Here is a 12813-nt window from a genome sequence, read left to right as displayed (position 1 = left end):
AAATTTAAGGGCTGTATTTGTTCTTAGAAGCACCTGATAAGGTTCTTCCCATTCTTGTTGAAGAGGTTCTGAGTCACAAGTTTTCAGGTCCATGTGATCTCCTGGTTGAAAACGGAGAACTGGGGAATCTAAAGAAAGAGGCTCTGTGACAGTTACCTATCTTTTTAAAGCATTTAGAGTTCTTCCGAGGGATATCAAATACAATTTCATTTCATTATCCCCAGGAACAGTCACCTTTTGAACGAGGGTGGGAGTCTGATAAGGTTTTCTATACATTAACTCCTAAGGACAAATTTTTCCTTGAATGAAAGTAGGAGGAGGTATCCTAGCAGCTGTCCAAGGATTGTGATCTGCATGTCCCATGGGGTGACCGTGGGGTTAGTGGCATTTACTAGCCTGCTGTAAGCTGTCAGAGTGAATCCACCATGTGGATTATATTTATTGCTTTGGTGGTTAATGTACATGCTAATAAGCTTTACAGCACTGGATGGACCCTTGTTGATATTCTTATGTATCAAAATACAGCATATTTGTCATTCTGAAAATGATAATAGTAGCTATCATGTTAACTGTTCTGCTATGACATAAATTTCTCTCAAGTCCTTAAAAACTCCAGTAAATAGAAGTAGTCCTAGCAACAACCCTGATATAAACACAAATGTGTTTCCTGAAAAGCAGGAAGCAGCTTAACAATCATATCATATGACTAGCTAAATACAGAAGAACTTTGCTGGTGTTTTTCCAAGGCATTAAAGCAAATTTCCATGTGACTTTGTGGGAGATTACTACTGCCCGGGCTGCTATTACTGGAAAATCCTTCTACTTTGTAGCATGGGCATCTTACACATTTTGTCTTGCCTTGTGAAATTCATCATGTTGTAGGTATCCATTTCTATTTTAGCCTTTGCAACAGCAAGGAGCATGTGAGAAAGGCTGAAGACAAGAACACTGGAGGCTCTGCAACCCCACATGGCCCTACCAGTTTGCCTTGACCATGAATGCATATAGCTTTTTGAGGAAGCTGGATCTCGCTCAGGAGCAATATGACTATTTCATTTGCTGTTACTCTCTGATACCGCTACTAAGACTGACAGCTAGGATCCTTGTCAGAAGAACAACATGGACTCTGCCCATCACATTGCAACACCATGGAGCTCTCCAGTGGAAATGAACTGTTCTAGTCTTTCACCAGGTAGGACTTGGCCTAGCAGCTAGATCTTCCTTAATCCACATCCTCTTTATCACAATGGGTCATGCCACTTCCTGAAATGCAAGCATAGACCTCTTTTACTATTTAGTCTTTTGCTTCCAGACCTGGGAGCAAGAGATACTTTGAGAATGAAGTAATGTAAACTGATTGTTCAAGAGGCTGCCTGGAGCATGAATTTGCAAAGTTAGCTGATAGTTTGTAGGTATCATGACATCTTACTAATTTTTCATGTTGAATATATATATTTAACCACGAAAGTGGACTGAAAATTGCAAAAGGAAGGAAAAAAGGAGTAAATCTGCAAGTAAAATCTTAAGAAAGCTTTCTTCCTATTTTGTGGGTAGAGAACAAAAGGCATACTCTAAATATTAAGTTAGTCTATGAAGTGAATAGGAAGAAAAAAAAGCCTGAGTTTTGAAGGTTATAAGTCAATATATATTATAGGTATCTGAGAAAGAGACTACACAGCCAAATACAAGTGAAATCCATTGTATAGAGTTTACAGTGTGTTCCTATGTTAATCTATTTATAGAATGGATCTCATGGGCTCAGTCAGATGAAGCACCTAGAGAGAAATCTTTAAAGACATTTAGGTGCCTTAAATTTCCAAGAGGTGTTTACTGAGGGTTTAAAACACATTCAGAAGCAATCCATAGCAGTTAGGTCTATAGTAGGATTCTGAAACACCTAAGTGCCTTTAAAATCTCAGACCAAGCCTGCAAAGACTTAAAGAGAATGTGTAGGCTTTTGTAGACTCAGGTTATAATGGCACCTTCACCTCCTAAGTCAGCTGAACTACTAAGTAAACACAAGCATGGATGAAAAGGATTTGAAGGTACATTTACATTCAATGACCAACAAACGGGTGTTGTTTCTTTTCAGCTCACTAGCAATAAAACACAGAGAAGCAGCCGGTTGATTCAGGTCTGACTGAATATTAGAACATATTTACATAGCTATAAAATGTGTGGAAGTGAGATGCAAATTTTTTTGGTAAACTGTTGCTCACCATCATGCACACGGTTCTACAGTCTTACACATACTTCAGTGGGTTACTTTGTATGTGTGGGAAACTGGCTGAAGTTTTGGCCTCTAAATGATGTTTGACCAACTGCTACTCCCAAACACTAGACAAACCTTTCGAAGATGACAGACACTGGCGATCCAACATACACAGCTTTTCAGGAGGCACATGGACTATAGGCTCTACTACAATACACTCTCATTCCTTCCTCTACCCCCTCACCTATGTCCATTTTTTCCTTCTTACTTTTATTCTCAAAATATAATTTGATTCAGATGATCTAATGCGTTTGTTCTACTGCTGGGTTAAGTTATTAAAGGCTTATCTCCATGAACACAAAGGAGCACAGAGGAACAGTGGCAGGTGGGGGAACTCCAACAACATACCCAGAGAAAAGAAGCCCCTGCCCTGGCTCCTCCCAGAGAGGGATCAGCCCATGGGCCAGGTGTGACACTCATCACCACCAGTCAATGGGAGAGGCTCCATGGATCACTGTACGGAGAGGAGGAGATACTGCCTGCAGGGGTATGGGGCTCATTAGGGAATGGAGGGGAAGAGCATCTTTTGGATTGTAGAAATGAGATGTTTAGAGGAGGAATCAAAGGTGGGGAAAGGGGGGAGATAAAGGTGGTTTGGTATGGAAAAATAATAGAATATAGGGCTAAAATGGCCTGGTTGGGTGTCAGCAGGTTGCTGGTCAGTACGCTTGCCTGGCTATGCCTTGCCCCTGATCACCTCAGTCTATCTTGCCTTATTAAACTGTATTTTAGTTATTTTCCTGGATGAGAGGGGTCTGTATTCTATGTGTATGTGTGTGTATGGTAGTCCTGAGTGCTACCAATTAGCGATGGGGGCCACAAGTCATAAGGGCCTGTGTGTCTGTGATGGAGCAACTGGAGAGACCAGAGTGCATGCACATTATGTGGATCCATATGTCAATGTGTGGTCACTGATAAACACCAAGCCAGGCTAGCTGTAGAGGAGGGTAAGAAGCTTGGGAGCCAAGTTTTGGAGCAGCCATAAGTCCAGGAAAAAGATGAGAGGATTTGTGAGTTGGCTACTGGAGGGACCAGGGAGTCCAAGCCAAGAGAGTGTGGTGGGGTCTGGGGACCAGCTACTGGTAAGGTCACAACCCTTGACCAGCTACCAGAGAGGCTTGTTTGCCTGTTTGTATCTCTGTGTGAGGCACTGGGAATGCAGAGACCAGCTACTGAATAGGCTGAATGTACTAAGACAGCTACTGGAGGAGGGAGGCACAGTTTGCGTGTCTGTGTCTGTGTGTTGGTGTCAGTTGCTGGTGTAGGTCTGAATACCAGCAACTGGAGTAGAGCTGTGGGCCTCTGGGCATAGCATTTCCAGGTGCCAGCAACTGGGAAGACTTTGGATCCAGGGGCCAGCTACCGAACAGGATGAGTGTCTAAGACCAGCTACTGGTGGGGTCCATATTGTACAGATGTATACAAATATATATTTATTTTCCATGATGAGCTTCTGTCCTGATCAGCCAAAGAGGGGAACAGGATGAGGCCATTACTGCTGTTTGTGTTTGCAGGAGTGCTGTGTGTTCTGCCTGTGTCAGTCAGCGTGGCCAGCCACGTGTGTTTGTATATGTGTGTGTGAGGGAGTGCGTGCGTGTATGCATGTGCGAGTGCCTGTTGGGAGCACGCACTCAGCCTCACCACTAGCTGGACGTGGGAACTAACTGAATTTTAAAAAGTGGCATGCCAGCAGAAATGATGGCAAGTTGATGGCAAGTATGAGCCACACAACAGTATACGGAAGGATCTGCAAAGTGTGGGGAAAGCCAGGCCTGCAAAGCATATTCAAGGACATATAGATTCAAACAAAGCTCAAGATGACCTCACTAATCAGGCTACTAAACAAATGACTTGTTCGTGGATCTCCTCCAAAAATGCAGATCGCACACAGAAGGGCATTTATTTGTGTCCTTCAGCAGAGAAAAAGGCACATAGTATCCAATCCTGCGCTGGTGGCTGCTTGCAAGGCAAACATGCTGAGTCTCCAGCTGCTTCACTGATGGCAGAGAGACGTTTAACTCAGCCTAGCATGGTGTGTGTGGGCTACTCGGAGGTCATTTGCAAGAAGCTGCAAGCCCTACTGGAAAACATTTACAAAAAGGCAAGGTTGGAGCCCAGAATACATAGCCTAGCTGGCATCAGTCATGTCACAGCAACAAAACGGTGGGCAAGAAGGAGGTGACCTCTCAGCCTAGGTACAGATTTGGGGTTATTTGGAGGTTATTTATTGATTGATGGGGATTATCTTAACTGTGTTCAAGTCGGAGAGAGCACCCAAGATGATGCTTCTGAGGAGTCACAGCTGGGCCACCTTTGATCAAGCCGATAATGAGGTTCTGTAACTCTGGCCTTAGGGCTGCTCCCGCACAACAGCAGAGCTGTGGGCAGACTGTACAGATATGCATAGACGGATTAATGCTTCCCACCAGGGCTGTGTATCAGAATAGGCTATATAGACAATGGCATCCCACGGAAAAGTCACACTGGCATTAAAACAGGCAGCCAAGCCAGGCAGCTTTTCTCTACCTGAGAAACCATACAACAGCTACCTAAAGGCATCATAAAGGAGTTACAGCAGTTGCGGGAACTTGTTTCCTCTCTGGAGGAGAAATAAAACCTCCCTTTTCATTAAAAATAAAGCTATCCAAACTCTACATATGGCAGGGCATGCTCTATTGTGGTGACACGAGTTTTCAGGAAGGTCACTCCATAAAGACTGTTTGCCTTCCCAGTTACAAGTTTCACACGGCGGTTTGTCATCTGCTGGCAAAACCGCGTCAGAAACCAGCGATGCAAGGAAGATGGCCGTTGGCAAGGCATTGAGACGGTCCACCCAATTCTTTGGGTGCTGCCACTTCAGGGAAGGTTGCATTCTGCCCGGCCGGCGGGGCAGGGGGACAAGGAATAACAGGAGAAGGGGACGATGCCCGCCCGCCCGCAGCAAGGGCAAGGACCCCTCGGCGGGCGAAGATGACGGCCCCACGTTTGCCAAACGCGGTTTGGGTGAGAAGCACAGCGGCGATGGGAGCCACCTCCGGGGCCGGAGAACGCCCCCCCGGGCCCCTCATTACCCATGAGGAAAATGTCAGAGGCGGCTGTCTGCAAGCCGGTGCCCTCGACACCCCCGCCGCAGCTCCCGTCGGGGCGAGGGCGGTGCCCGGCGGGGGCGGCCGTTGGCGGAGCGCGCGCGCGGGACGCTGGCCGTTGGGCGAGACGCAGTGGCGGCGGCGGATTGGGGCGGGGAGGTGGAGGGAGTGGGCGCGCGCCTCCTCGGAGCCCATAAAAGGCCGCCCGGTTGGCCGGCCTCGTGTATTGCTGGGCTGGGCGGCGGGAGAGGGGCATCGACATGAGGGAGATCGTGCACATCCAGGCGGGCCAGTGTGGAAACCAGATCGGGACCAAGGTGAGCCTGAGGGGAGCTGGGACCGCCGCTGCCTGCCCGCCGCTTGCGGAGCCTCTGAGCGTCCGGGGGACGCGCCAAGCCGCTTCTCCGGGCTGTTCCCCCCCCACCCCCCGGGGCTGGGCCGGGCCTGTCGCTCTCCCCGCCGCTGCCGTCCCGCTCCCCGAGCGAGCCGCTGCCGAGAAGCGCCGGGCGCGCCCGGGACGCAGGGAACCGCGCATCTGGCCTTTTCCCGTGACCGTAAAAGGCTTTGGAAAGTACCGAAACCGAACGGGACTTTAAAAAAAAAAAAAGTAATTGTTTTTATGTTTAAACGGGCCAAGCCGTGGCTCAGAAGCGGGGGAGACTGGCAGAAGTCCGAGCAGCCACTTCCAAACACTGAAACGCCACAACCTGTCCGGGCGAGGAGTTGGACGGCGGCCGTTTGTCCGTTGGGTTTAAATCCTGGTGCCTGGCCGGCTTCTGCCTCCCACCCCGTCCCGTCCTGGCCAGGGCGGGGCGGCGGGCACGCCAGGAATCCGGCAGCTGCGGCCGGGCCGAGCCGCGGGGCCGCCGCCCCACGCCCGCCGTGGGGCTGGGGCGCTGGGCAGGATCCCTGCTCCTCCACAGGGGAGTTCCCAACCCGCTTCTCCTTTTCCTCCCCTAGTTTTGGGAAGTGATAAGTGATGAGCATGGCATTGACCCAGCCGGAGGCTATGTCGGTGACTCAGCGCTGCAGCTGGAAAGGATCAATGTCTACTATAATGAATCATCGTGTAAGTGTGGGATGGGGAGGGGTGCGGGCCAGGGGACTTCGTGGGAAGGGACACAGGTATCTGGAAGAGAAAGGCTTTGTGAAGCTGTATTACACATCTGGTCACCTCCTCGTGTGCCGTCAGCTGATTGATCCCAGCTCACCCCGTTATACACAGAAAAGATTATCTACTTTCTTATAAACTGATAACTGGGTGTTAGCTCCCCAGGCACAGAGAAATGGCACAAGGGGCTGTCTTTAGGGTCTGGAGGTAGAGGTTTGTTTATTATTTAATGCTATGCTAGGTGTTTGCTCTTTTAAAGTGCTATTATTTAATCAGATGTGTCTTACCCGTTACCCCAAATTAATTGGTTATGAGTCTGCATCTGTAGTACTCTGTCTCTTATTTCATGACTGAGAGGGTTGGGCCACAGGTAATGGAGAACTCAATGGTGATTCGTTAGTAGGATGTCAAAGGTGCCCAAATAATCTGAGTTAGATGTTTAATCTTTTGTCCAGCTCAGGTTAATTCATATTATTTACCTGAGTTTCCTTGAACAATTTCAACTGGATACAGATTCTTTATATGCTCTTAAAGAGCTTACAAAATGTGATCTGTAGGACCCAAAAGATGTCAAGTCTGTTTTTTCCAGCAGAATTTATTTGTTCCTATAGTGCTGGGCTTTTTCACCATTGTGACTTATTGTATAAGAAATATTTATATATGTACAATCTATATTAGATTTAATTAAATTGTATATAGATTATTTTAATATAGATTTTATTATATTACAATTAATATTTGTAATTAATTTATATAATTAGATTGTTATATTACCTACATATAAAATAATATATGTAATGTATTTATGTATTGAGAGCTATAACCTTGCTAGCTTATTTCAGAACATTAAGGGTATACTTACTTTTTATTGTAGCACAGAAATTTGTACCAAGAGCAGTCTTAGTGGACTTGGAGCCAGGAACCATGGATAGCGTGCGATCTGGTCCTTTTGGTCAGCTCTTTCGGCCTGATAATTTCATCTTTGGTACGTGGATGTCACTTTCTTAAACAAAACTATCCTACAGGTGTTTGACCAAGTGGATGCTCAAAAAGCATTTAAGCTCCCTATTCCAAAGTGATCACTAGTACCGAGAAATCCTAATAGCTTAACAATACAATTCTAATTATCTGTAAGTCAGCTAAAAGATCCCGTTAACTGAAAAAGTAATTCTTCTGTTAATCATTCCTTCAGTTAGCGAAGTACTGAAAGTTTCCTGTGTTGTTCAGATAAAGTACACTTGCTTTTCATATATATATGAGTTCCAGAGAAATCCTGAGACCACTTCTTCGCAACGAAACACATGGAAATTCTGCAGAAAATGGAGAGGCGGAGGGGAAATTTCACTACAAAACAACCAGACTACTGTTCACTTGAATACACATGAAATTGTTTGTAGGCTGAGTAGTTCAACTTTTTCAGCAGATCCTTACAGTATCGTAAACAGTAGAGAAAGACCAACTGTAATATGGAAAACATTGTCATATATAGCCAGTTACTGGGTTATTTTCCAACAAAATGAGGAGCATTATCTGAGAGCATGCGGGAATTCCTGGTTTTGCAATGTTCTTGCAGAGGGTTTTTCTAGCCTTTACTGTTTCACTTTGGACTTGCATAGTACTTTCCATCTAAGGTTAAAAATGCACATTACCAGGATTAAATTTCATAGCATCCTTAAAGTACAGAGGCATTACCGGTCCCTTTGCACTAGAGGAGAAACAGCATGTGATCCACTTGCTGAAACAGGAAGTCTGAATGAAAGCTACTATGAGAACTCTCATGTCCTTTTAGTTTAAGTCTGCACTAGCCACAAAACACACTTCCTCCTGCGAAGGCAAGCTTAGGTTGCAACTTGGCTTGGCATATTGTGTTAACATAAGGAAGGAACAATGCCAGGGACAGATAGAGAAAAAGATAAACAGTATCTGGGTGGTCTAAAACAAACTTCAGCCTGGGTTGTTGCTGTTGAGGTGGGGAGTAAAGCTATACAGAGTCACTTTTAAGTCTTAAAACTTCTAATGCCATCCCTATTGTTCTGTGAACTCCATGGTAGTGATGTTAAGGGTCTCTTTGAAAGGAGTTTTAAGTTACAACATGTAGAAGTAAGTTTGGGGAGAAGAGCCATAAACATAAGCAGCTTTATGAAGAATGTTTCTATATTCAGGTTTCTCCTTTCATTCCCTTTCTCCTGCATGGACTACACAAGCCCTCTGAAAGTGAATTCATCTGACCTATGGAAATAGCCTGAACAGGAGCTTTACAGTTTGGCATACCACCAGTAAAACTAGAGCAAAATCAATTCAGAATGTCTTCAACAATAGTCCAGTTCACTGTCCTCCCTTCCTGCCAAGATAACAATGAAACAACAGTGTGTGATCAACTCGTATCTGACAGAGGCCCCTGCCAACATCAGCCGCTGTCCTCCCAACCTGCTGAATAATGCAGAATGGCTGCCTGAGCGCTGAAGTAATGGTCTTCTGTGTCAAAAGCCAACAAAGCATTTTGTTTTCTCTTTTAAAAATCGGCCTGGACAAAGGATTTTGTGGCAGAAGCTGGCAGTTCCATACTTGCTGTCCCACAGGCTGTTAGGGCTCATTATGATGGAGGTGTTTCCACCTTAGCTTCTGCCTGTGTCTCTGTAGTGAGTAACTGTGGACCATCAAAAAGTATTTCATTCAGGTATATTCAGTACATCCTCACACACTCCAGACAGTAATTTTAACTTAGACCAGCCGGAGATTGAGATGGACACAAAATAACCCTTGTGCTTTAATGCTTGTGTTGACAAGGTAGCAATCCAAAGGGTGAAGCAGTGCAGGTGGAATGAACTTTCTGTATGAGAGCAGCGGGTCTCCTGGCCTTCTAATGGCATACAGTTGCCCCCCAGGAACTGCTGTGAACTCTAATGTAGCTCCTCTTAACCAGTTTTCATTTGCTCATTTTTACATTTGTCATTCTTTTCTTGGGTACACTCTTGCTAGCTTTGCTGCATAGATACCACCACAGTTTAAGCTGCCTGAATGGGTAGGGGCAACCACAAAACGGCTGTTAGCCCAAGGAGCTATCCTTCTCTCTAAGTCATACCTTTAATTCTACACCAAGGCTGCTCACACTGGGCTTCTATGTGTTAGTGTGGAAGCTACTGATCTCTCTTCCCAGGTTTGTCTTTTATTTCAAGCAGTGAAGAGAAGAAAAAAGAATGCAGGAAATAGTTGCCATTTTAGGGATTAAAAAATAAATTGACCTTTAGACAAATGGCTTCTGTGCATGTGCAGCTCAACCTGAACGTGTGTGATAACCTGACAATGCGTTAGAGAAAGAAATAGAGGTAGAAGGATCTGGAGGTACCAAGAGTACAGATCAGTTGTGGGATGGCTTTGTGTAGACTTCCTTTTAGATCTTGGTAAAGGCAGATGGCAGGATACTAGAGATGGTCTGCATACAATGCAGAGCTTCCAGGATTTGCAATGATCTGCTGAGCCCTGATTTTTGTGGCTCATTTTCCACATAGAGTTTTGGTGGAATTTGATGATTTTATGTGTTCGTCGAAGATTTTCAGAGATTTGGTCAGTACCCGATTAGTGGAAGGCATTCAGTAGAGTTTCACAGGGTCATGATCAAGATTTCCAGGTGTGTGGCAGCCTTGTCAGGACCATCGCACCTCCAGACTACACTGTATTGTCCTGGGTAAGAAGCAAGAGCTTCTCCTTTTACCTTATTCCTTGTTCCTATTCTCCATTCTCTCCTTATCTCACTATCCACTGAAGGGCAACATGATGATTACACGAGGGGCAATCTATAAAACAAAGTTCTAAACTCAGAAATTAGCCTTGTTAGGATTCTTCTGCATTTTCGAGTGATGTCTGCTTGTAAGTGTGCATCCTGATGTGCTGCCCTATGTGTAGTAGGGGATCTGCTCAAGCAGGCTGCAGATGGTTACAAACACATTTAATTTTGGAAGGATATTACTTTGTGCTTTGCCCAGCTGAACAGGAAATGCTGAGCTCCTTAGGTTCAAAGAGAAAAATAAAACAACATATAGAACAATGCATTAACTAACTAAACACATCATGAGGAAACCAAGCATTTACTCAGTGAAAATAAAGTGCATCATATTTAAACAATATCCCAGCAAGAAGTTTCCCTGATTCATATTTTTGGCACCAACACGGTGCACTGGGAATTGAAATGAGACATGGTAACAGGAAGGAAGGGGAAGGTCTTGGAGAACAACACCGCAGCTGACAGCCGCATACCTAATTCTGAAACTATTGCTCTTTCTGGTTACCACTCACAAGAGTACCACTGAGTTCACAGTGTATGTATACAGTAGATACTATGAGGAACAGGAGCATTAAAAAACTGGTCCCCCATTTAGTCCTCCTTGTTATCTAAGTAATAACAGAATAGTGACACAGCAAAGGATCCAGGCTGTCCATCTTAATGAATTGAGTGGTACATAAAAGGAATATGGAAGCCTTGGGGAGAAAACGAGGGACTCATGAAACATCAATAATCCAATTTTGCAAGTTGCTTTGCAGATCCTGAAGAATAGTGAGTTTGTAGGGAAGCCGGTGAAAGCTAAAACGTACTTAATAACTCCCAAGGTTTTGAAATAACGTTCTTGAAGCTTCTCTTGATCAGTATTTTCATTCAGGCTAGGCAACTGTGAATTAGAAAAGCTACAGTTCTTGATATAACAAGTTAAATAGGACTTCTGAAGCCCAGCCTTGTCTTTGAATGACAAGAGTGCCTCCGTGTCTCACAGGAACAGTCCAAGAACCTTTCATTTAGAAATGCATATCTGTGATTTAGCTTTGTATATTCATTATGTTCCTTACAAACAGAAAGTATTAAATATTAAACAGTCCTCTTGTGTTTATGGAATAAGCAGGACTGGGAGTGTGAAAGCTTTCAAAACAGGAGTCAAGGCCATCTTTGCATTTATGGAAGGTTAAATACCAAAAAAAAAAAAAAGAAAAAACACCCAAAGGCATAAATGAAAACTATCAGGGATTTGAATCAAAAGGAGACTGTATAAAAAGTTTATGTTGATACTTCCAAAGATACTTGTGGGCGAAATTGAAAAGCACAATTATCTGCCTGACAGATGTATAGCAGCTTTTTTTTGCAGATGTGAATCCATTTGGCATGCAAATACCAAACCTTACCAATAATTTTGTATTTCTTTCCCTATTGTATGTTATTTTAGGACAAACTGGTGCAGGAAACAACTGGGCTAAAGGACACTATACAGAAGGGGCAGAGTTGGTTGATTCCGTACTTGATGTAGTAAGAAAAGAGTGCGAACACTGTGATTGCTTGCAAGGATTTCAGCTTACTCATTCCTTGGGAGGAGGGACAGGGTCTGGCATGGGAACCCTGCTCATCAGCAAGATACGAGAGGAATATCCTGACAGGATAATGAATACCTTTAGTGTCATGCCCTCTCCAAAGGTTTCTGATACAGTGGTGGAGCCTTATAATGCTACACTCTCAGTCCACCAACTGGTTGAAAATACAGATGAAACCTACTGCATTGACAATGAAGCTTTGTATGACATTTGCTTCCGCACCCTGAAGCTCACCACTCCAACATATGGTGATTTAAACCACTTGGTTTCTGCTACCATGAGTGGTGTAACTACATCCCTGCGTTTTCCAGGCCAACTAAATGCTGACCTCCGGAAGCTGGCAGTAAATATGGTCCCTTTCCCACGCCTTCACTTTTTCATGCCAGGCTTTGCTCCTTTGACAGCCCGAGGCAGCCAACAGTATCGAGCACTCACTGTTCCAGAACTCACCCAGCAGATGTTTGATGCCAAAAATATGATGGCAGCCTGTGACCCAAGGCATGGGCGATATTTGACAGTGGCTACTGTCTTCCGTGGTCCCATGTCCATGAAGGAGGTTGATGAGCAGATGTTGGCCATCCAGAACAAGAACAGCAGTTACTTTGTGGAGTGGATCCCAAACAATGTCAAGGTGGCAGTGTGTGACATACCTCCTCGTGGCCTCAAGATGGCTTCCACATTCATTGGCAACAGTACTGCTATTCAAGAGCTCTTCAAAAGGATTTCAGAGCAGTTTTCGGCCATGTTCAGGAGAAAGGCCTTCCTCCATTGGTTCACAGGAGAAGGAATGGATGAAATGGAATTTACAGAAGCAGAAAGCAACATGAATGATCTGGTTTCAGAGTATCAGCAATACCAAGAAGCAACAGCAAATGATGGAGAGGAAGCATTTGAAGATGATGAAGAAGAAATCAATGAATAAAGAAATGAGGTGCACTGTTTTCCAGGCCAAATTCTCAAATCTGGATTTCTAATAATTAGGCTTACAAATC

General features: G+C 44.7%; 1 protein-coding gene across 1 annotated transcript; it reads left to right on the top strand.

Annotated features, from left to right (window-relative positions):
- The first annotated feature begins 5541 nt into the window (after positions 1-5541).
- TUBB6 (tubulin beta 6 class V) lies at positions 5542-12813 on the top strand. Its single transcript, XM_086740603.1, has 4 exons — positions 5542-5675; positions 6319-6427; positions 7344-7454; positions 11680-12813. The coding sequence occupies exons 1-4, from the start codon at positions 5619-5621 to the stop codon at positions 12741-12743; spliced, it is 1341 nt and encodes a 446-aa protein (XP_086596729.1). The 5' UTR covers positions 5542-5618; the 3' UTR covers positions 12744-12813.

Source organism: Chlamydotis macqueenii, chromosome 2 (genome assembly GCF_036417535.1).
Source record: "Chlamydotis macqueenii isolate bChlMac1 chromosome 2, bChlMac1.mat, whole genome shotgun sequence".
Lineage (NCBI taxonomy): Eukaryota > Metazoa > Chordata > Aves > Otidiformes > Otididae > Chlamydotis > Chlamydotis macqueenii.
Note: the sequence above shows the minus strand (reverse complement) of the source record. Positions and strands in the feature narration are given on the sequence as shown.

Bases quoted from the DNA above. Each gene is read 5' to 3' on its own strand.
- TUBB6 (XM_086740603.1), top strand. From the start codon at position 5,619: ATGAGGGAGATCGTGCACATCCAGGCGGGCCAGTGTGGAAACCAGATC. The intron at 5,676-6,318 runs GTGAGCCTGAGG...TTCCTCCCCTAG, and splicing joins GAAACCAGATCGGGACCAAG to TTTTGGGAAGTGATAAGTGA. The intron at 6,428-7,343 runs GTAAGTGTGGGA...TTTTTATTGTAG, and splicing joins CTACTATAATGAATCATCGT to CACAGAAATTTGTACCAAGA.